This window comes from Phyllostomus discolor, chromosome 7 (assembly GCF_004126475.2).
Source record: "Phyllostomus discolor isolate MPI-MPIP mPhyDis1 chromosome 7, mPhyDis1.pri.v3, whole genome shotgun sequence".
NCBI lineage: Eukaryota > Metazoa > Chordata > Mammalia > Chiroptera > Phyllostomidae > Phyllostomus > Phyllostomus discolor.
The window spans coordinates 48,497,214-48,522,422 of NC_040909.2; the positions used below are offsets into that span (position 1 = coordinate 48,497,214).

At 42.4% G+C, this 25,209-nt stretch overlaps 1 protein-coding gene across 1 annotated transcript in view; it reads left to right on the top strand.

Annotated features, from left to right (window-relative positions):
• Positions 1 to 25,209, top strand: part of CACNA2D3 (calcium voltage-gated channel auxiliary subunit alpha2delta 3) — an 867,352-nt gene that overhangs the window by 769,627 nt on the left and 72,516 nt on the right. The window contains 2 exon segments of the mRNA XM_028518873.2: positions 7,518 to 7,580; positions 10,685 to 10,755. Coding sequence (XP_028374674.1) covers positions 7,518 to 7,580; positions 10,685 to 10,755 — 134 coding nt within the window.

Below are 25,209 nucleotides of genomic sequence, written 5' to 3' on the forward strand. Positions count from 1 at the left end.
ATCTTTAGCAGCCATTGGGATAACCCTCCATTCAAATTTCATGTAAAGGTTCACAAAATTTGAAAATTAAGCATTGATTTTGCTCTGATTTCTGAATGTTTGATCTGATCTCAAATGTTTCATTTTGAACTTTGAAACTATCATCCATTTCCATTTTGACTCTAAATTTTGGCTTCAGGCAGCCAATTGACATAGCTTTCAATGGAAAAGCCAGTCCTGTCTTCCTGCTGAGGCCCCATTCCAACATTTCAGCAGACTCTTTCCATGTGTTATTCTCCTTTCATAACTTTTAATTAAACCTTTGAGACCAGCCGTGTCCCTCCTTTTCCCTAACTGCCCTCAAGTGATCAGGTCCCCATTAAAAACAGCTGGTGGGGCTTATTAAGGTCACATGCTTATGGCTTCTTCTCATCACAGAAGACCTGGCCCAACTCCCTCAGATGTATCTGCCATGCTTTGCCTCCAATCGATTCCAGCCCCTCTATCTCACCCATCAGTGGATTCCATGGGCCTTCACAAGTACCCTGGACTGGTGGGTGGAGTTGGCATGACCAGATGTCATCCCACCTTATAGAAAGACATCTTTGGTTGGTCTAGGCAGTCCTGGGGCCATGTGTCTTTGAGGGGCTGGCTCTGAGTTTGAGTGAAGATGTTTAAGGAGCCCCATTCCACTGAGGGTGACTGTTAACTTCAAAGCACAGAGACAATACTTATATCTACCTTCATTCCTTCGAAACATGTTTACTGAGCCCATTTTATGTGTCTGGTATCACTTAACCCCTGGAAGTCAATGGGAAGCAGAGTTAGAATGGCCCTTGTCTTCTAGGAGCTCACTGCTTAGCAGAGGGAGATCATGTCTGTGATTGTCAATTCAATAAGTGCTGTGAGTTAAACTAACATAGGCTGGTCAGGGAAGGCTTCTCTGAGGAGTAACATTTAAGTCAACTGAAGACAAAGAAGGAGATGAGATGGAAGACAATGCTCAGAGCATGAGACACCCTTTACAGGCAGAACTCACCCCTTGTATGGTGCTGAGGTGGCAAAGGGTATTGTGGTCTATGGAAATGAGGTTGGCATTCAGACAGAAGGGAAGAAGGAGGACCATGCCCACCTCTGGTGTGTCTGCCCCATGGGAACCATTGTTTCCTTACTCTTCTCATTCTCTTTTCCCACTCATTTTCCTACCAACTCCTGATGAAGGCACAGTATTTTGCAAAGAGAGCAGAAGATGAGAAGTTTCTCTCCTACTGAGGTATTTGGAGGAGGTGTGAAGGCAGCAAGAGGGTAGAAAACTATATTCAAAATCAGCTGCCACCCTCTCTTGTTCAAAGGAATAGAGACTAACAGTCATGATTAGACTGAATAAGACCTTTTAGGCATTTCCTCTGGAATCTGAAAGGCCTCTTTGAAATATGACAAGCTGGGGGGAGGCTAAGTCAAGTAGCTAGGTACCTCCATTTCTGGAACCCCCAGCTCAGCCAGTGGAATAGCTACTGAGGGCACAGGCACACGTGACTCCCACCAGGCACTTCTGTTCAAAGTGACCTTTCTGCAATACATTTTTCAAAAGACAATATTTTTGAACAAACAAAATGGAAACAAACTCATAGATACAGAGAATTAACTGATGGTTGCCAGATAGGATGGGGATCAGTGGGCTGGGTAAAAAAGGTGAAGGGATTAAGATGTACAAATTGGTAGTTACAGAATAGTCACAGGGATGTAAAGTACAGCATAGGGAACATAGTCAATAATATTGTAATAACTGTGTATGGTGCCATGTGCGTACTAGGTTTATCAGGGTGATGATCATGTCATAAATTTTATAAATGTCTAACCACTATACTATATGCCTAAACTAATAAAATACTGTATGTCAACTGTAACTGAAAATAAATTTAAGTTATCTTTAAAAGACAGTATTTTGATATGATAGTTGACCTATGATGAAAAGATGCATCAAGTTATCTGATGTAAGGGTCAGTCTGTTCCATACTCAAAATATTAGGGATCAGATTGTGAAACCTGGGGAAATATCACATAAGAAGTGTCACCTTATGTGCCTGAGATGCAGAGACCCAGGACCCACCCTCAGATGTAAGAACCCAGCTCTCTCCCTTTTCCCTTCTGCCTCTTCCTTCCTCTCTTCTTTCTCCCCACAAATTAAAACAACAAGCAGTACAATACTGGGCTTCTTCGTGATCATTGCTCAGCCTGCACCAATCAAAACAAACAAAAGTGTCCCCCCTCCTCCCGCCCCATCAAACGAAAGACAGAACAAAAAGCAACCAATCTCTACTAACCTACCTTCAATAGCCTCTTGTTACAAACTATGGAACAACTTTCCTTTCTGGGAAACTCTAAACTTGCAGCATCAGGATACTTGATGGCACACAGTAGGTGACCAATAAGCATTATTTGCTGATGCATGTAAGCACAGATTTTTGGAGGACTTCCTATCCACTCAGCACTTTACATCAGGCTCAGCATTTTCACTCACCCTCCCACTTAATCTTCTCAACACCCTATGAAATAGGTGCTGGTATCTCCATCTTTCAGATAAGAAAGCTGAGACTTAGAGTGTTAACAGACTTTGCTCAAACTCACACTGATAGCAAATGTCAGAATCTCTTATTCTCAAGCTAGTATCTTAGCCCCCTGGGGACTGATACCACCTTTCTGCTAACACAAGCTTGGTGCTCTGTCTTCCTCCCCAGGTCCCCTGCCTCACCAGCTCTCCTTACTGTTTGTGACTGCCTGAGTTTCATGGACTGGTTTGGAGCTTTATCCTCAGGTTCTGCCTGTTCTGCCTTTGTGCCCTGGAATCAGATTTCTCTGAGCAATATTGTGTCATCAAATAATTGAAGAAAGATATCTTGAAAAAAAAAAACTTCTCTCTGCCTCTCTCCCTCCTCCTTGTCTTTATCTTTGTATTTTTCAAACAACCTCATCCCTAGATGTTTTGTCAAAGAAGGCCGTAGAGTAGGTGCTCACAATATCTGTCAAAACTTAGAGCTCCTAATTTCTCCAATTTCAGCCTGTCTGTCTACCTGTGGACAGGGTGATGGGCAGACACGTCCCAAGATGTTGCCTTAATTTGGGGGGAAAGTAGCCTAGTGAGGGAAAGCTGAGAAAATATCTACTCCATTTCCTTTTACTGATGGGAGAGTATGGAGAAGTCAGTTGAACATTATGTATTGTAAAGAGACACAGAGGAAACAATTGGCCAGACTGGGATCTGGCTAATTCTGTGCCAACTAGTCTATAGCCCAGTATCCTGCTCACCTAATTCCAGTGAGCTTATTTCACTCCACTGCATTTCCCAATAAAAATTCAATCCAAGTAGTCATTGGTGGGGGTGTCTGTTCAGAAAGTCATCATGGTGACTAAATTTACCTAACATAAAAGTATTGCCCATGAAAACTTAACACCACTCATCAGAGTTGGTGACCCCCCTCTGCATCCATGACCCAGCATCCTTCCTTTTGATCTGTGCTTTTCTCCATGACCTGTAAATCGCAACATTGGCAGTATCTGTTTTTGCTTAATAGTGTGGCCAGTCTATTAATAATATATGTAACCTTGAAATTCACACTTATAAACAAGTACAGTATGGCATCTTCTCTGCTACCAGTCCCTGTCAGGGAATCCTAATCTAACAAGGAAAACATGAATTAAAACGAATGTTAAATGGAAGCATGGTCCAAAAAGTAAATGCCAATTGGTACTCAGTATAAGCTGAGCAAATGCAACTCCCCAGCCCTTACCAAGGAGAACATGTCCACTGTGCTGGAGTGGATGTGAGGTTCTTTGGAGCAAGTGGAAGCTTAGGCAAGTTGTCCTCTAGGAGCCTTGGCCAGCACCCCCCATTCCTCTTTTCATCATCAGTGCGTAGGATGCAGACCAATCTGACCATATGGAGTGGATCATCAAGTTCACTTTTAGATTCTGGCCTATAATAGGCTTTTTCTTCCATAGATTGTTCCTTAGCAAGTGATAAGGTTGTAGAAAAAAATCCCCTCAGCTGTATTTGGACTGACTTTTGGTTTCAGATATTAACTTAAGAAGAGTGTGTTTGGGGAGCTCAGGGACCTACAATTGGGGTCAATACTGCTTTATAAAATGGCCCCAAAGATCAGTCACCTTTGTTGTTTTTAATTGTCTTCAGCCGTAATAATAATAACACACTAAGCACTTGGTATCTTGACTGATCTGGCTGTTTTTTCTGCCATTTGTTGCATATCCTCAGGCAACATGTGGCAGGTAAGATCTGTCCTTGGCTGTATGTATGCTAAAAGATTGTTTTTTTCCAAACAAGCAAAACCTTCCATGAACAGGTCATAATTATGTCCAGGGAAAGTAGTGGGCTTCAGAGTCCCATAGCACTGGACTCATGTTCTACTTGGTTCATTGTGTGACCTTGGGGAGGGTAACATCTCTGAGCCTCAGTCCTCTCCTCTGAGAGGGCAATCCCTACTTGACAGTGTGACAAGTAAGGACTGTATTGGTCATCCTATAGCTGTCATTCTTCTGCTGTTATTATTATTGTTATTTCTATTAAGTAATAATATTATTATTAGAGAGGATCACATGTTTCCTGGAAAATGTCTTGAGTGAAAATTTTCAAATGGTGTTCCCCCAAGCTTGCCATCTTTCTATTTTTACAGCTTGGTTTTCCAAGTCCTGAGTTGAAACATCCCTCTCTCCTGCTCTAGACTCTCTTCTCTGTTCCTTTCACCCCAGAAGAGAGTGAGGGGAGTGGGGATGCTTGAGAAGTGGGTCTCCAAATGGCCAGCCTGCCCCGAGACTGCTGGTCAGGATAAAGAGCACAGCGGTCCCCATGTGCAAACACCAAAGACCCACGGCAACTAAGGGAACATTTCTTTGAAATTTTGTCTCTAAATGATAGGAAATTGTAAAAATACATTTATTCTATTTAACAAACTTGAGTTAGAATTGCAATTGTACCCTAATTCTCCAAACAAAAAATAAACTTTTTTGAGTCTGGAACACAATCGGCCCTTGAACAATGCAGGGTTTTAGAGGCACCACGCCCGAACAGTCAAAAGTCCACATATAAGTTTTGGCTCCTCCCAAACTAAACAGATTAAATGAGTGATAGGCTTCTGTTGACCAGAAGCCTATCAATAACCAATAATGTTACTTACCAAAAATGTAAACAGTTGATTTTAACAAAATGTGTGTTATATGTATTATATATGTACCTATGTATTACATATGTACACATGTATTATATGTGATTATAACACAATGTATGTTATATATATTATATAATGTATCCTTACAATAAAGTAAGCTAGAGAAAGAAACTCATAAGAAGAGAAAATACATTTACAGTATTTATTTTAAAAAATCCACATATAAATGCACCAGCACAGTTCAAACCCAGATTGTTTAAGAATCAACTGTATAATGTTTCTGATAAAATTATAATACATCACAATATAGAATCTTTCACCATACATTTGATTTTCTGAGAACAATCACACAGAAGCTCAAAGACAGTAGAGTTGGATCAGTTTTCCCAGGAACTCCTATTGGTCCCTTGCTTTTTGAAATCACTCTCTTTGGAAGCATTTTTCTTATTGTCTGCAGTGATTTTTCCTTTCTTCACATGTTACCTCTGACAGGCTCTTATGTGCTAAGGGCTTCCTTGGTGACTAGAGCCGATCTCCAGCAACACTTTCATGAACTTCACAAAATCTTGCCTCTTTCTCAGGATTTTCAATTGACTTTATGATCTGTTTGCCTTGTACCTGCCTTGTCTAATATTTACAACACTAGACAAGCAGAGAGATATTGACCAAAGATACAAATCCCATAGCAAGAATATTAATTGGCTAGGGATGTTTGAGTGGGAACTACTTTATAATTAGGGATGGGAGATGGTTTATGATGACTTTTGATTCCTATACTCCTGGAGAGCCGATATCTGAATATGAAAGACACTCAGTTTGTATTTATTGATTGAATGGAGGTTAACCATCATTTGCTTCTGTGTCTAGACTTCCAAATAAGGATCATGACTTTCAAATGATCAAGGATATGGATTTGTCTAATATGACCCAATGTAAAGTGGGTGAAAACTCACTGGAATACCAGCATAATCTAAAAAAAAACTGCTGTTGAAAATAACTTTCTACAGTGATAGAGATGTCTAAAAGGAGAATCATTAGCTACAACTAGTGGGGAACACTTGAAATGTGACTAGTGCAACCAAGGAACTGGATTTTTAATTTTATTTAATTAACTTTAAATTACACTTAAATCTGCATGTAGCTACTGGCTGCCATGTTGGATAGCACAGCTCTGTGAGGTTGCTTCACAAAGGCTGTGCTCCTAAAAATGGAGAAAGTTTGTCAAGATTCCACCAGGCCCAAGTTATATGCACACAGCTAAGAGACTTCTTCAAATAGCAAGTGTGCCCAAGTCATTCACCTGGCCTCTTTGAATAACCAAGGAGAAACCCATGGCTCATCAAAGCAGCCAGCTCTTTCATAAGAGGTGCTAGCAGGCTTTTCATTTCTGCTAATTCTCCACTACTGCCTAGTAATAGAGGATGAATCTTTCTGACCAAACTCTGGGCTGTACCTTGGTGCCAGACTAAAATCAACTTCATGGATAGGTAAATGTCCCTGAAACACCAGCCCTGCGTGGCTGGAGCAAGGGGGAATTTAGCTCAGGGTAAAGATATGTTACAAATTAAATGTTGCAGTTGGTATGCAAAGCTGCAATAAATAGAAACTGAGTGTTACATCAAGGATGGAATTAAACCTTAAGTTAACTCCACAGCACTGTAATTAAAACTAGCCTGTAGCAAATCATTCACTTGAGATTAAAGTAGTGTGGGGAAGCAGAGGTTTGGGCTTACCTTGCTTTCCACAATTTATAAGTCTGAGCTACCAAAAGCTAACAGCCCTGCCCCCAAATCCAGCTCCCAATTAAAAACCACAGTTTGAAACCCTTTAGGAGGCCTGAGGGGCCCCTTTAACAGAAGTCTGCCCCTTCCCCCCCTGCCTAAGGTCTCTGAACAAATTAAAAAATATTACCTGGTCCCCTGATGGTCTTCTGAGCTGACACGGTGTTTTCATTAATACATCATTAGAGTAATGACATTGTGCTGGCATTTGCTTTCAAACAGCCTGCACTTCAACCACTGTGAATACAGACTCGTGGGCTCTGATCAGTTTGCTCCTGACAATATTATTCTATAAAGAAGAAAAGGAAGATAGACTGTAATTAATAACTTTTAATGTATATTCTTTATCCTAATCTGGGATGTTCAGGATGGTGCACAGGTTTTTGTTTTTGTTTGTTAGTTTTGCAAAGTAAACACGGGTAAGTTTAACCATGGCCCTTAACTCCTAGAGCCAGCAGGCATTTTCAGTTCTCCCCACAACAACCTAAAATAGGTTTCTCTCCTGTTGGAAGTACGTCATTTTGTGTAAAAGCAGTCTGAGGATACAAAGTTGAAACTGTGGTATTTTATTTTCTAGACTGTGAACTGTTACCTCATAGACAATAATGGATTTATTCTGGTGTCTGAAGACTACACACAGGTTGAGTGAGAAACTTCTATCAACTCCAAGTCAGGAGCTCAGAATGTGCTTGAGTCAGGGAAAACAAATTATGGTGTTAAAACTTGGAGACAATGATAATATTTAAGAGGTAATAGCAGGAGATTATAAAACCTTATTTCCATCCTTCTAAGAATGTCACAGCTTACTTCTCAGCAGGCCCCAAAGAGTTTTTACCTCCCACTGGGGGTTGTTGGGGGGGGATGCAGAGCCCAAGGTCTGTTCTCTCACTCATAAATGTTCAATTTATAGAACTCTATGCCTCAAGGGTAGAGGTGCCTTAAAGAGTTTGGGCAATTTTAAGGAGGTTTCCTCCTTTTGATATTTTATCTTCATATATATATATAATTTATATATACACACAGACACAGATATATATATATATCCCAACATAATTATTCTTTATGGCTTTCTTTCTGGTTTTTGCCTTTTAAAAATCAGTAATCTGAGTTCAAGGATTAACTTGGGCACTCCACACTGAGGGAGAAGGATCCAGAGACAGACAAAGAATGTTCTTCATTGGAGGGAGCCCTTGCAGGGAGGGGGCAGGAGGGAAAGAGATTGGGAAAGAAAAAAAACAAGCTATGGAGCTGAGCACAGAAATCTCCTGTGTATTCAGAAATCAGAATAAGCGTTAACATCCATAGCAATTAAACTCTGTGCATTAAAACATGTTTTTGCAATTAGAAGTTAAATTAGCATACTAAAAAAGGCAAAATACAGCAGCATTAGCAGTGTAGTGTAATATAGAGGTAGGGCAGATGGTTCCCAGTGGGAGCTCTCTTCCTCAACCAGTCTTGTGTACATCACGTGACCTGCTTTGGCCTCCTGGTAGGCTCTGTAAAAGGAGAATGGCTGACTACATAGGCTTCTTCTCACTGTAACATCTGAGGACATGAAGTCCCATTTAAATCATTTGAAATTCTTTAGTAGCCAACAGCACAATAGGCCCCATTATTGCCTACTAAATTAATTAATTGTCCTTAAGTGTGGCTTTTAGGGTCAAAGTTTAATGCCCATTACTTTATACCATACTGGCTGGAGATAACATGTAGAATTGTGCTTGTTTCCTCTCTGTTCATGAGATTGTTATGGGATTTTTAAATGCACCTTTGATGAGTGAAAACTCATACTACATATTAGACTCAAACTGCCCACACCCATCTGCTCAGATGCTGAACATCGCTGGAAATGGGACAGTTCATGGATATTAGATAAGAGGAATACGCCAGTGAGACAAGGCCAGTCCTCTGAGGGAACGGGAAGTTCGTAGGCCTGTGGTAATGTGCCCGTTTGGCTGGGAAAGGAACCAATAAGATACTCATCATACAATGACACAGAGAAACTAGACTTTTGGCTGTGAGCATGCTGTAGTATTACAGATGCTAAATTATAATGGTGTATACCTGAAACTTACAATGTGATGAACCAATGTTAGCTCAGCTAAAAAAAAAAATGGAAGACTCATTGATGGAGCAAGAACACAAATTAATAACCTATGAGGAGGAAACTCTGTCCTTCCTCCATAATCAGGAAGGGCTAAGATAAGAGCTGCTCCTTGGGAGGAAGGGTGTGGTGGGTATCTTCCAGTGTGAGTCCTGGAACAGCCAACAACAACACAAACCACTAACATAGTGACTCAGACTAAGCCCCCGTCCTTCTCGTGGGCTGTGTTCCCTGCTGTGTCTTTTCTGTGGAGCAGGCCCGCAGCACTGTGCTGGGAGCCTGGCTCTGCCTGGGCTCGTTCGATGTTGTCTGGTTTCCTGCACCCCTATTAGGATAATTCTCCTTCATTTAACAACCAGTTCCATTGACACTGACGTATTTACACACGTGAAACACTAAAGTCCTTCTCGCTCCTAATGGCCTTGAATGCCTCCAGTTTGCCAAAGGTTCCAAGGGTCCTTTGAATTAGAAAGGCAATGCTCAATATTCAGTCAGTGAAATGGTTCCTATTTCTTCCGCCTCTCTTTCTTGGCTTTTTGGCAAAGTGTATATAAGCCTTTCTGCCTGAAAACTCTGAGGAGCGTGATTAAAGGTCACTGAGTTGTAAATGCAATTGGGATTTAGTTAATGCAAGCCTATGAGATGTATTAATTCAGGCTCTTAGAGTAATGCCCTCCACCCAATCACACATAAGCCATAAATCCTCACAGCAGCTGCAGTAGAGATAGGGATTCTCTGCTGGTCTACTCTGGCTCCTTCCAGGGCATTGCCAGGGGAAGACTGTTGCCCCAAATTCTGTTCCTTGCACTGCACACACCTTCCCCAGGAGACACCAGTGAACACAGCCCCAGGAGTCTGGAGGAATGCATGAGGATGTTTAATCCTTTAGTCACCATTCCCAGTTGGCAGATCTTGGCCAGTGCCAAGAACTAGACTTTGCAAAAGCATCAGCCTGGTGGTGGGGAAGGACTGCTAAGCTTCAATGCCCTGATGATAGCCCCAGAGAAGGGGGTAAGCCTTTGGAAATCCGCTTGTCATGCTATCTCCCAAGGGCTGGACTGTCTTATTCCTTATCAACATATGAACTGCCTGTGGACAAAATGAGAGTGTTGCTCAGAAAGTCATTTTGAGAAAGGATGTATTCTCAACCATAGGCAGTTTATAGGACTGATGAAGAGAACTGTTATATTTCCCTAAACAGGTCATCCAGGAATTATAAACAATTCTTTTTATTAATGCTTAGGAAGCCCTTTCATAGCCTGTTTCTGTCTGTATGAAGTAGGGTTTTAATCACAGGGATTGAGTGCAGATTAATGCTCACTCTATCCGAGCGGTCACAGTGTATGTGTTGTGCTTACATGTGGTTTGTGTGTGCATTATGTTTAATCCCAGCACCCAGTGCGTGTCATGCAATGCAACACCCTCCCACCCTGCCGTGCATTGTGCTCACTATCTGCTTCCTAGTTTACTCTGTAATCCCATACATTCTCATGACTATTAAGACCTTCCCCACTTTTATGTAACAGTCCCCCAAAACCTGCCCTGTGCTCCTGTCAGTTCCTGTGTCCATTTTTCTTTCTTTTCCAGTGTTTGGGCCATTATTCATGTACAATTCCTCATGGTCTTCTTTTCTTCCTCAGACTGGAGACTTTTTGGTGAGGGTCGAGGGAGCCGTGATGAACAAATTGTTAACAATGGGCTCCTTTAAAAGGTAAGGATTTTATGGTCCCTTGTGCCCCCCGAGAAAGTTTGCCTAAATAAAATAAAACAAACCAAGGTCAAATAAAGCAAGCCCAGACTTGACCCTGTGGCTGGTTTGTACTTGTGTTCATGCTCCAGAAGATCTCGCTGAAATTTGATGCCTCTTGCCTGAGTGTTAAGAGTCTTAGAAACTCAGCTCACAATGAGTTTCTGTTCACCCAGCCCAGAGTTTATTGGAGGCCAATATTGAAGTTGGAGCCTGCACTGGGGCACAATTATATCAGTCTCAAGCAAGTGATTGCAAGAAAGTAGGAACATTTTCACCTGGTCAAAAAGGAGGATGTTTGTCTCCCATTGACAAACCAGAGAAGTTTGCTAAAAATCTGGAACTCAGGGGATGGCAAGTGATATTTAAAGAATTGTTTGATATAATTTTAGAAAATCAAGTGAAAAAGTGAAAAGTCTCAACACTTGCTCCCAGTTGGAGGTAAGTCTAAATCTGCTGCTGGAAGAAAACCAGGTGCTGCCAAATTCCTCTGGTGGCATGCACCATTCAAGTGGGTCCCAAGAGCTCTCACCACCACCTTGAGCGAAGCCTCCTCACAGTGTCTGTCTCAGGGATGTCCAGCCATGCTCTTCAGCACACCAAAGCCTGTAGGAAAGCCATCATCCCAAGAAATCAGGATGCCAGGAATATCTCCCAGGAGTCTACCTGTCTTCCTTCCCTAGCCTCCCAGGCAATGGCCTTGGAGTGGTGCCTTCATGGACATAGTTGAGGCTGTTAAATATATAATAGCAAGAAATACAAGGATGGACCTCACCCACCTGTGAGAAACTTGCACATTGGCTGCCAGTGGGAAGGGCCATCTTCCCAGTTTATGACTATTCTGCAGCCAAATGGCCAGAAGTGTTAGCTCAGGAAATCAGACTTTTAAGCCAGTCAACAAGACCAACTGAGCACTGTGCTGAAAGCAGGGAATTCAAAAATGATGACCCAATTTTTGAGTTCCATAGCCTGTTTGGGCCAGAAGGAGGAAAAAAAGAAATGATATGAAATTGGAGAAACTCCAGCACTTCTGTGATCTCTGGCACATTGCTCCCAGGCCTTCCGAGAGCAGAGCATTCACTCTTGTCCATTCCTTGTTTAAAATTCAAGCACAGGTAAGTTTTTTCCAGGAGTCATGGTGCACATGCTTGAAAACTCTGGTGGGAGCTGGGCTTGGGTTGCTATGGGGTTTTCCTGGGCTTCTGAAAGCTTCCAGGGCAGCTTCTGGCTTGTCTGCCATCCAGGGCACCAGTGGTTTTTCAATATCTTTAGGTGGATGTGTGCATTGTATCAGGTTAGCATGTTTTCACATCTTGGAAGTGGGGGGGAGACAAAAGATGAAGAATAATCACACACATGTGTCTCATTTGGAAGCATATTTTTCAACTTCTTTTTTTCCCTTTCTCTCTTGGATATTTCTTTCAGACAGTTTGGTGGGAGAAAGAAAGGTTGCAGAGTTGAATTTTAAATTCCTAGTCTTCTCCTTAATGTGGTTGATATGAATCTAGAATGTCTTTCACTGCGAGAATAGCTAATTTATTTGAGAAAAGGGAAGGGATGGGGACTTTCCTAAATTTTAACAGCAAACTACTGTCAACATGGAGTTACCTGGCAAACCTCCTGAGCTCTTTGAAGGGAACCCACCCTGGAGCCAGGATAGTATGAGAGCTTGGGCTTAGAGGTCAGATGGATGGGGTTCAATCCAGGCTTGACATTGACTAGCTAGCTGCATGACTTAGAATAAGTCAAGTTTACCTCTCCAAGTGTTGGTTTCCTTACGGGGAAAAGAAGATGATAATAATAATTACTTCCATGGGTTGCTGTCAGAGTTAATGAGATAATAATAAGCTAAAGTTCTTACATGGTGCCTGGCATATATAAAGGCTCAGTAATTGCTAGCTGCTGCTGTGACTTTTGTTGTTCTGGATCTTTGCTCAGTCTTGGCTTTGCTTTCTCCGGCACCAGGAAATGCTTCTCTGCATTCATACGGCTCACAGCAGGCTTCCCATGATACCTGGTGATGGGGTCTGCCGTACTGGGGTTCTGCTGTCCTTGAAATCAGACATTCATTCACTTGCCTTCTCCAGCATGCAGTGCTACTCACAGCACAGGTTGAGTCCTTTCATTCAGAGATCTGTATTTGGAAGCACTTGAAGGATGTAGCTGCAAGTAACTGACAGTGCTCTGGGACAGTGTCATGCGCCTAGTAACTGAGCCTGCCCCTCCCCAAACCAGGATACATGGAGGCTGTGTTGCTCTGGTGACATGGCTGGGCCCAGAGAAAGCTCAGGAAACACTCACTGAGATGACCTTTCATCTTAGCATCTTGACCAGTGCCAGGATGGCACAAAGTTTTTTGATTTGATCAGCTTACCCAGTCCTAAAAAAATGAGTTTCATATACAAGAGCCCTACAACCATCTTCTCCAGAAAGAGAGCTCAAAGAGAAGAATACCAACTTCTTTATTCAACCTCCCTTTTGTAACCTCCCCTGGTCCATATTTGCTGCCTCCCTCTCTGGCCGATTGGGCAGTGGAATCTTCCTGGGTTGTTTAGTCACTTACCTGATGAGGCTGATGACCATTCTACTTAGAAATGCCATTGGAGGGAAAGGACACCCGCTTCTGCATCTGCAGTGCCATGCAGAAGGAAGGAATGCCACTGATTTGTGAGACAAATGGACAACTTGAAGGAGCATGTGCAGTCTAAGAGAAAAAATGGTCCCTCTTGGTCATTTAGCTGAGTCCTCTGATGTAACTGTCCACCCAGCTTGCGTATGACACAGCATCCAAGGGCCCAATAATATACCAGTCACTTCAGCAGTGTGAAAAATAATGGTCAACTGGGCCACCTTCCCTGAGCCACCTTCTAAGCAGACATGGGTGGCACCTGAGAGATTTTACCTCTTGCAGTCCTTTCCAACTCGGTGAGACAGGTATAAATAGGACCAGTTGCAATCAACAGGTACAGTGCAAAATGAAATTGTAGGTCCCTTGTTCTGAAAGCATCAAGAATTTCAAGACCATGACAGCAGAGCATTAAACCAAGCATAGGACTCTTCTAAGTTCGGGGTTCTGTGCACTTACATAGGCAATGTGCCATGTAACAGCCCTGGATATAAATATACCATTTATAGATGGAAATAATGAGGCTTGGAAAAGTGAATAACCTGGCCTAAGTCTCTGTGTAGCAGAGATAGATTTAAACCTCCTGCAGTCTGCCCTCAGAGATAATTTATAGTTTCTGCCCTTGACCTAGTTCTGTGTAAATTAGTGCCTGTAGCTTCCTTAAGCTGTGTTTGAGAAGTGAAAGATGAATTGGGGAAGATTTTGTCCTCAGCAGTGTCTTATCTGGAAGAGTAGAATTTTCAAGATGGTAGGCCAGCTGAGTGATAAGATCACCCCAGATTTCTTTTAGCTGAAGTTTGACAATTGTTGAACCAAGCCACAGTCCAGGTTCATATGTTTCCTCATGAGATTCCATATGCCTGGTCAGCTTTTTGTATTTACAAACAGAGCTCCAGATGCTTCTTCATTCCTATCACAGACATAAGGGGACTCCCTGAGTAGTGGCTTATTTAGGGTTTTTCATTTCAGTTTTCTTTCTTTTCAACTCATGATCATGCCTAGCAAGAGCCCTATATTCATATTCTCAAAACCCACATTCTGTGGTTCCCTTTGCTGTCATTGGCAGTGGCATACCCCCTCTTACGACTTCTGAGAGAAAACGTAGTTATGTAGTTTCAAAATATTTTTTTTATAATTCCAAACTTTATCCTTCCTCAATTATTTGCCCCCACTGATGCACATTCAATGTCAAATATCCAGGGGAAAAGTGGAAAGATGTAGATAACCAGTCACAGGAGAGTGTCCAAGGATCCTGACAGGGCCTCTGTGACACACTGGACTTGAAAAAAGAAAACTAGGTTGAGCGCCAGACTCACCACCATGCAGCCTTGGACAGTTTCCTCAGTGTCCTTGAGCCTCAGTTTCTTACGTTACCAAAATATGGACCTGCAGGGAGGGTGGTGAGAATCAGCTAAAACACGATATGTGAAAATGCCATGCAAGTTGGAAAGCTTTGCAAACAGGAGGCAAGATTAGCTCTTGGATAAGAGCTCCAAAATCTGAGATCTTTTCATTTAATTTTCTCTTTTTTTAGTCACTAATTACCTCCTCCCCTCCCAAAGATGGTTACTGCACAGCATTTACCTCCACAGCACAGCCATGTGGGTGGGCCTGTGGGCCTGGCCTCTGCTGGCATCTCCTGGAAAGCTTTTCAAACACACCTACTCTGGGGCTGCATCCCTGGAAATTCAAGTTGAGTTCTTCTGGGGATGAAGCCTAGGCATTGATGGTTTTTAAAAGCATCCATGTGATTCCCACGTGCAGGCACGGTCAAGAAATACTAAGTTGAAGGCACCTGGTTATCAGCCTGGATGCTGCCCATTTGGGAGCTGCCTGAACTTGGACAACTGTAAATTTCCACTGTAAAATTTTCACTAAATTTCACTTTTCTCTGCAGTGAAATAGAACTGAAAGAATTATTCATATTATTGGGTTGTCTAAAAAGTTCTTTTTAGTTTTTTCCATAAAATAAAAGACATGTTTTTCATTGCCACCAATAACTTTATGGATTTGGATATTTTGAGTATGTTGGCTATTTCCCATGTGGTATAACATTGATTTTTCTCATTAATGTCTCCATTTGGTTGATACCAATTTCAACTGGTCTACCTGACCATGGAGCATTGTCCAGTGAGAAATCTCTAGTGTGAAACTTTGAAAACCATTTTTGATATGTCTGATCAGTAACAGCACCTTCTCCATATACTGCACAAACCTTTTTTGTGTATGTTTTAGTTCCATTTTTACCTTTCTTGAAATAATAAAGTATAATATACTGAAAATGTTGTATATTTTCTTCCATCTTCAATATTAAAATGGCTATATAAAAATTCACCAATTTCAATAGGTTTTTCTTTTTAATTCAAGCTGACACAATATAGCCATTACAATATAATCTAACAAAATTGTTTCAAGTGAAGTTAAAGACAACTAAGCTACTAGAGCCATCCTGTAGGAAAAAATGAACAAACTTTTGGGCAACCCAATATTTGAGAATGTGGGTTAAAAGGAATAATGCATACTTTTTGCAAACATTCTTGTGGCTTCTGCCAAGGGGTCTTCCCTTGTTTTTTGTGTATCGAATTAAGCCCTGAGAAAGGAAAGACCAATTGGGCACACCTGGCCTTTGGCTTGTAGAGAAACGGACTGCTTGTTAATAATTCGTTTTTACTTTGGGAGCTACTGATATTTCCTATCTTCCTTGGCTGTGTCTTTTCTGTTTTGTTTTATTTTGTTAATTTTATGTACTGGCTGCAACAAACCTAAGCCTTCACCCCTACAAGACCATTCATACATTACCTGTGGGGCCTGGGGAATGTCCTCCTCACCTTGCCCTACACACATTCATTAATGGAGTTCACTTGTATGCAATTCCCTGTGGTGACTCCTTCTGCTATTTAAATTGCCTTTCTAGAAAGGTGACATATCGGGTAGAATGCAAGGCTTGGACCATTTCTACCCCTGTCTCTATATGATGGAACTACCCAGGCCTGGTGACAGCTGGTGACTGGGAGCTTTCCCTGTCCTTGGTAATTACATTACAATTCAGCAAATGCCCTGGCCTTGGAGTCTAGAGAGTGTTAAAAGAGAAGTCTGTTATGTTTGGATGTCTGCTCTCCTTTAATGCCGACTGCCCTACTGATGTCTAGTATTCAACAACTCATGTAATGAATGTAATGGCTTCTTGGCTTCCTGTTGACCTGACCATGTCCACAGAAGTATGCTTTGTCAAAGGTGGCATTGAAGGGAACAAGTAGACAGATTGGCTTGGACAACTGTGTTTCTGGGCCAAACTTTTGGTAGTACAGAGACATGGAGAGTTCAATGGACCACTCTTTCAAATCCTAAAGCTCAAGAATGCCCAATTACAACAAAAATAAGAGCTGCCCTCATCTTCATCATAATTATGGCATGTCTAATTTATCGAATACTAATTACAGGCAAGTCCTTATTCCAAGTATTTACATACATTACCTTAATTAATCCCCATAACAACTTTGTGAAATGGAAGCTCCAAGCATTTAAGTAACTTGTCAAGTTCATGCAACTCAATGAGGGAGGGAGATGGAGTTTGAACTCATGTCTCTTGGATTCCAGAATCTATTAATTACCACTTATCTTTCCCATAGTTGAGTATTTTCTTTCTGCAGAGGTATTTATTCACATTTAGGCTTGTTTTGCTTCAGGAGATAGTAAAAGAAAAGTTCTCAATCAAACTTGGAATTCAATGTATTAATTGCTAGCTGTTTCTACTAGAAATAATTGGAAATTACAAAATAACAAGGGGTTAAAGAATATAGGAGTCTTTTTCTCTTTTGTATGAAGGTAGTCTGAAGATAGTAAGTTAAGGATATCTTGCTGTCATCATGGATGGATGATTACATCTTTTTTAATGTACTTTCCTCCAAGTTGGCTTTTAAATTCAAGGTTACTTCATGGTCCAAAATAGCTGCTGAGATCCAGCCATTACATCTGCAATGTAGTTTGGCAGAAGGAAAATTCAGGGAGGTACAAAAGACCAAGTAAAATTATTTATTAAAATTTATTTTTAAAAGATTTTATTTATTTATTTTTAGAGAGAGGAGAAGGGAGGGAGAAAGAGAGGGAAAGAAACATCAACGTGTGGCTTCCTCTCACACACCACACCCTGGGGACCTGGCCTGCACCCAGGCATGTGCCCTGACTGGGAATCGAACTGGCGAGCCATTGGTTCACAGGCTGGAACTCAATTCACTGAGCCACACCAGCCAGGACTATTAAAATTTATTTTAATAAATACATTTGAGTTATTAAAGTTGTATCTAATAAAGTATTTACTCCCAAACAACACTTTTGCTTAATCACATGGCCTCACCTAGCTACATAGGAACCTGGGAAAGGTACCTATTGAAAAGCCTGGGTTCAGGTTGGCAGAAGAAGAGAATGGCTATTGGGAAACTGTAGTAGTCTCTGCCACAGTCAGCATGCCCTAGTTTGCTTCAGACCACACAAGTCCTTTACATATTGCATCTGGCTTCCTCTGATATCCACTTTGAAAGTCTTCCAGAGATGAGGCTGTGTTCACAGCTCCTAGTTTCCTCCACACCCCACATGTCCAGCACAGCTCTGAACACAAATGGTCATAGCCATGACCTAACTCATCTGTCCATGATGCCTGACTTCAGGCAATGAAAGCAGGAACATTCGATAACACCTATTGGGTTTAACTCATAATAATAATGACGATGATACCAGCACTCGTAGGGACTGATGTACTGAACCTCAGGTGCCAGCCCCACACTGTGCTAAGCGCAGTGTAGGCATTATTGCGGTGCAGTTACTATAAAATGTAGACATGGCTTCATGAACTTGGCAGAGCCCAAGGAAGCTCTCCCAGCATCCAACTTTATAGCTTCAAATGGGTTTTGCATTAACTCATTCCCCAAGCAGAATTCAGCTGTTTCCTTCTATTTCTTACTCAAACAAAGAAGCAAACGAAACTTAATCTTTTCTATGTGGGATTAAACATGATTCCATTTTCCCCTTTGGTTTAACAAGTAAAGCTACTTTTCATGGAAGAGATAGGAGAATGGGTAAATAAGGTGCTGGCTAGGTGCACCTCCAGGGCACCCATGCATGTTATCCTTTGACCCACAGTCAAAGAGAATGTGGCTGGGAAAGTGGTACTCTGATCTGACAGGAGACACAGGTGATTTTGATGCTGGAAGCTTCTTGGGCTCCTGGAGCTATGTTATTTCAGAGGATGCTCTTCTTGGCTGTGGGGCATTCACATCTGTTTATCAAATCACTGCCGCCCTCTAGGGTGACTGGACATTCTGTTCAGTCTTAAGGTCTGTGGCACCTGTCTAATTGATGAGTGAAGCATGCACCCAGTAGTAGTTTGTTAGGGCTACCAGTACAAAGTACTATGTGGCTTGTCTATTTTTTTCGTAGTTCTGGTGGCCAGAAATCCCATATCAAGGTGTCAACAGGTCTGGTCTATCCTGAGTCCTCTTTCCTTGACTTGCAGATGGTCTTTATGTCCAATTTCCTCATCTTATAAAGACTCTAGTCAAATTGGACTAGAGCCCCCCTAAGGAGCTCATTTTAATGGAATCACATCTTTAAAGGCCCTATCTCCAAATGCCGCCACATTCTTAGGTACTGGGGGTTAGAACTGCAACATATAAATTCTGAGGGACACAACTGACATAATAAAGCCCATAACACACCCCTAAATATATCCAGACTGGTACTTGGCCCTGGGAGGATGTGCTGACTTCTATGAGTCCTGGTTCCTGCCTGTAAGGCACTTCTAGTTAAACTGAGATGGGAAAAAAGCAAACCTGAGAAATAATTAGCAAGGACGAGGAGGAGGGTACATCACTTTCTAAAACTCATGGTCAGCCCTGGCAGCCTATTAGAACTCTTTAAAACAGTAACCGACACCAGGTCCCTAACCCTGACCAGTGAAATCCTGGGGGAAATGCCTGACCATTGGCATACATATGAATTCTGACGTTCCTCAGGTTATTGTAAAGAGCAAGGCTGAGAACTGCTGCCTAAATAAATGCAACCTGTGTGTTCACAAGTTGCCTTAGAAATGGAGAGAAAGTATACACCCCATTTTCCAGATTCTTATGCTGAGACCTATCCCCCTGAGACCCTAAAGGTCATCCTGTGAGAATCCATGCTTGGGGAGCAGTTTGAATGCACAGCTTTCCAAAGCAAGAGACCTACACTGAAATCCCATCCCCTCCAGTTTGCAGCGCTGTCACAGCCGTGGAGCAGTGACCTCACCTTCTGAGCCCCACACTGCTGACCAAAAGCAATTGGTTATTACTCGGTATTACAGCTATTTTTTACCTGAGTGAGATGCTGATGTGATCAGTATCTGCAACTTTTATTATTTTTTAATATTATCAGCACCTGTTAATGAAAAACACCGAGTGCTATAGACCCTCTGCTTAATCTATAGAATGAGTGTGGCTTTCCATAGGGCTCTCCTGTTGGGGCTCAGCATTGGACCCTGAGATGCCCCAATATCCTGTGTGCTGGGCTCCTGGCCAGTGTGGCCACATGACACTGAATCTCTGCTAATGACAAGTGCTTAAACCAGATTTGTTTTAGTGATGTCCAGTCAGAGAGTTCAATGGCAGCAGGGCCAGGGTTGTGTAAATTCACCACCTCTGCTGTTAGATGTGCTCTGCTGACCCTTCAAGACTAGCTCAATCTCTGTAAGAAGTTGCTGCGGGGTGACACTGTGCCCAATGCCCAAAGGAGAGAAGGCAGAGCGCCTTTTGAATTTCATAGCACTCAAATCAAAAGACTGGGCTTTCTACTCTCCTGCTTTCTAACAGGAAAAACCAATAAAGCTTCTACAGTCACGGTCCCTTTGTTGCGAATTTCCCATGTTCCTGCTCCTTGCCCTATCACTTGCAAGTTGAAAGCAGCCCCAGAGAACACATTTTACAGCTCAACAAAGAATACGTATTTTTACATGCTACCCTAGTGAGTCAATTTGCTTCTCAGAATTTTCTATTCAGAATGGCTAAATATGTCCTACGGCAGGTCTCTATGTCAGACGCCTCCCTATTCTGCTTTTAGGGCTGTATTTGCAAACATGAAGCTGTTTCAAGATTGGTTTTTAGGTATCCATTTAGCCAAAATGAGCTAATTCACTGAGTCACTGCAGATCAAGTACCTGGCCTCATGGGCACATAGTAAGTGTTTAGTAAGTGCTAGTCCCCACAGTAACTAACAAGTGTAAGGAAGCTGAGCTCATGCCTTTGAAATTTAACATTCTTATGCTTAGAAGAAATAATTTCTTAGTCATAGTTTTGTTTAGGTGGAAAAGAAGAGGAGCAGCAAAGTGGCTTTAAACAAGTCCCTAATGTCCTGGGCCTGTCCTCTAAGGCCCAGCCTGGTACAGGAGCACTGAAGTTGCCCAGCCTTTGTTTGCATTGCTTTGAGTTTCTTCTTCAGAGACCATATCTGCCTTCTATCAAAGTTTCAAGGAAACCCAGCTGGGGAGCACAGAGATGCTAAGGATAAGGTCTGGGACTGCAGGCTGTAGGTTAAAGGGGCCTGGTAGTGATGTCATGGGGATTCAGACATGTTATTTGTATGAGAATAAACTCCCCCTGCTGAGGGCAGCAAAGCAGCACCAATCTTGGGCTGAGCCCAATGCTCTGGGCTTATTTTAGAGCCAAATGAAAGCAGGCAATTATCATGTTCTTTAACTATAATCAACCGACAGGATACAGGTAGCCAACAAAATGGAGTTATTTAAAACAGTAACAAAATCACTTCAAAAAGAGTAATAATCTGGAAGTCTCTCTTTGTATAGTATCTAGTTAAAGCTGTCTAAGTGTAGAGAAGGCAGAGGAGGCCTGTTTTGTGACCTCCTCAGTGGCCATGGTTATCAGGAAAGCTATCCAGTGAAATGAAAGGCAGGAACCCTGGCCTGGAGGTTGCCCCAGAGCAATTGAATTTTGGCCCCAACATGTAAACTACAGCCTTTGAAAGTGATCCCAGGAGAATCCCGAGCTTCCTGCCATCTGTCTGTCAGGGCTGTTACCATGGCAAGGGGCTCTCACTAGCAGACCAGCTGGTCCAGCCTGGCCCAGTGACACTACAACAGCCCCTCAACTCGGATTGAAAAGTGATTCTGGCCATTGGTTATGAGCCTTATCTTGGGCAGCACTTCCTGTGACATTCCAGAAAGACTCGAGGATGGGGCACAGGGCTGAATTCTAAGCATTTCCTATAATCTGTTCAAGCCTGCTACTGAGCAGAGTGAGGTGAGTACAGCCTGGCCCCCTTCTCATTCTGGTTCTACCATGAGTGAAGTATGTGTACCTGAGCACATTGTTTAGGCTGGCTGAGATTTGATTTGTCTCTCTGTTAAATGGGGCCAATTAGAATCTGTCCTGCAGGGGACATGCTTAGAAGAGTACCTTGCTCATGGTTGCAAAAGAGTTCAATAAGTATTAGCTGTTGTTATCATGGTCCTCAACTAAGAACCCATGAACAGAAGTTCCTGTGTCATTTCTTGATAACTCCAGCACACCTCTGAATGTGCCTTGTAAGGCAGTAACGTGTGAACTTTACACTGTATCATATGTGCCAATGAGCTAAGAAAATTTGAAGGCCTGTCCATCCATCCACCCAGCTGGAGAAAGCCTGAGTCAATTCCCATTGCATTAAACACCAACCCCATTAATTAATAATGGCAATGAAAACCATACTAATAAATTACAACAGCAGCTGCAGCCCTGCCCTCTGTTGAATGATTCCTCTGTATCATGCACTGTGATAAATGCAACAACATATGTAACCTCATTTAATCATCATGACTACCCTTAAGGTAGCCATTATTCTCCATGTTTTACTGGTAAGGAAACTGAGGCCAACAAAAAGATAAAAAGGAAATAAAAACATTGTAATAAGTAAATGATGTTGGATTTGAGCTCTGGTGTCCCTGACTTCAAAGCTGACATTTTAACTGTTAGGTCACACTGCTGTCACTTGAGCCTTTGGGAACACTGTAGCTTTAAGAGCCCAATGCTAACAAATTAAAAAAATAGCCTTCTATTATAAGAATCATAAAGGACCTAGGATACTACTAGTATATTCAGTATCTTTCAGGTGTCTGGTCATTTAAATCTCAGAATATCTCTGTGAGTCATTTTATAGGTGAGAAATGAAGCCTCAGAAGAGGGTAAGCAACCTGATCAAGATTCACCCTGGGTAAATGGCAGAAGACAAACCTTTAAGCCAAAGCCAATACTGCATCCTCACCTATAAGACCCCAGGCACACACACATTCCACTCAGCCTACGCAGCATCTCACCCTGGCTCTGTCCCAAGTTTCTGCTGTAGAGACCGACTGGGCAGGAGGAAATGGATGAAGCCAACAATAATCTTGCCAAATCCTAGAAAGCCCTTCCAGGGCCCCCTCTAGAAGTCCTTTGCATGAGTTTTCCAACTGTGGCATGGTGGGCCAGTCAGGGACCAATTAAAGTTGTCCATTGTGGTCTACAGTTGATTCTGTGGCTGGGTCACTATCAGGGCTGTCAGTGCTTTCTGTGAGAAGTTTGTCCAGGGACTTCCCCGAGCCAGATACTTGGCTGGTTGTTCATTGCTAACACAGCATTAAGTATGCTCCATATTAAGTATTGTATTATTCTGGAAAGGAATTCCTGTGGGGCAAATTCCTTCCAGTCATGTAGAAGTCCATGTAGTATTGCAGCATTAACATGCCATCTGGCAGCTGCTACATAACTCAGGCTGTGCTTTAAGTGTCACTCCTTTGGGGTCCCCAGAATAGTGGGAAGGAGACTTGGGGGGAAGGGTGAAATGCCTATACCCTTTGGGAGAAGGTGTTTGCTCCATCTAAAAGCTGTTAACTTCCTACCAGAAACTGCCATTATCCTTTACTTTGTAAAGTTATTCATGGGAAAGTAAAATATCTGGAACAATTATAAAGTAGAACTGTTGCTGGTAGAAATGGGGTCCTTCCACGGAGTTGCAAAAAAAAAAAAACATTTCTGGGGACCCATAGCATGGGAGGATGAGATGAAGTGGGAAGATTTATTGGAATAGAAATAAAAGAATGCTCCCAGTTTCCAGTGTCTTCTTATCTCTGTCCATCCCACTGATGAAGCGTTGTCTTTATCAAGCTCAGAAATAGGGCCTGGTTCCAGAAATTTCATGCCATTGGTGTTCAGTCCAATTCAATCTCTGTTTCCATCCCACTAGCTTAGCCTGTGTTCCAGGCTGTGCTGTGGCTGGCACTGTGCTGCTGTATCCAGGCCCATGCTTGGAGCCTACTTGGAACCTGTTTGCAGCCTGTGTGACTGCTCGGCCCACAGGGCTGTTATGGAGGGAGAATGCAGGGAGAGAGACTATGAGGAGAGTGAATGTACAAACAGATGGGCAAAGGGATGCCTATTATGAGGGGAGAGGGAGAGGAAGGCTTTGTTAAGCTTTGATTATATTACCCTCCAGGTTGGGAAGAAGCTGGCTCTCCTTCAAACCAAACAATTAATTCCCAATCTTTCAGGGGCATGTGTTGGGCCCTCCCCCTAACCAATCCATTTTCTAGATCTTTGTGGTCTTGTGCTGGCCCTTCCCCCTAACCAATCAAATCCTTTTCCAGAGCTATGCTTTTCCCCTTTATGGTCATCCTCTCGGTTCCTACTGCACATGCTTCATGGTAGAATCACTTCCGCCTGCACCGTCTTGGTTTCTACTGGGTATGTGCCCAGCAGAAAAAATTCTCCAGTTGTTTTGATCTCTCCCCATCTTTAATCCCAGTTAATGGCCTATAACAGATCCTCCTTGCCCTCCTCAGGGATTAGGTCCTGAGGATGGAAAATATGGTGGTCTTCTGGGGAGCCTGTTAATGCTCCAACTTCTAGTGAAGCAGGCTTAGTGTCTGACTCAGCTCCTTAGGTTATAATGCTTAATGGCTGTTTCCTTTTGCTCCCTTCCTTTATTAATATCTAGCTAGCTACCCATGCTAACAGAACTGAGTACAGGTCATAATTATGACAAAAGCTATACTTTTATAACCAACAGAGAAAAAATGCCTGTTTTCTTGTTTAATAATCTGCACTGTTTTCAAAAGTAAGAATACAGTTACTATTATGGTGATGGCGGTAGGATGGGAATTACAACAAATGAGCCAGCTGGTTTCCAACACATTGTCAAAATGCTGGGTTACATCGGTCCAGGTATGTCTCCCAGTGCTTGAGAAAGACAGAGGATCCTGCTGTTCCTTAATCCCAACTAGCCCTTCCCAAGTCTCTTCCACCTGGGACACGTGACTAAAGTGGATTCCATCTGGGGTCCAGAATCCAGTTCAGAACAGCATTTTCCTTTGGAGAATTTTGGTCCATGAAAATCACCTTTGACAAATGAAAATGACTATGCCATCAATTTGGGGAGTGGAGATCTTCTATTGCCCCACTACTCCAATACCATTATTCCATTTATTCTTCAATTTCCAAGTGTTACAGACCAGAATCCACCCAGTGCTAACATAACCAAACACTAAACACTGAGAATTGCAGTAGAGAAAGGTGGGCTATTTTTGTTATGAATGAAACCATCCAGAAGAATGGGAAGCTAATGATCAAAAACCTGAACTCCCTGATCCAGGGTTCAGAGTAAGTTTTTAATAGCATATAGAGAACAGGTATGCAGAAGCTTTGGGAAGGCAAGTTTCAATTGGAGGACTTTGGAGCTTGGCCATTTATATAGTAAAGGGGCTTGTGTAGGGGACCTTCCTGGACAACAGACCCTCT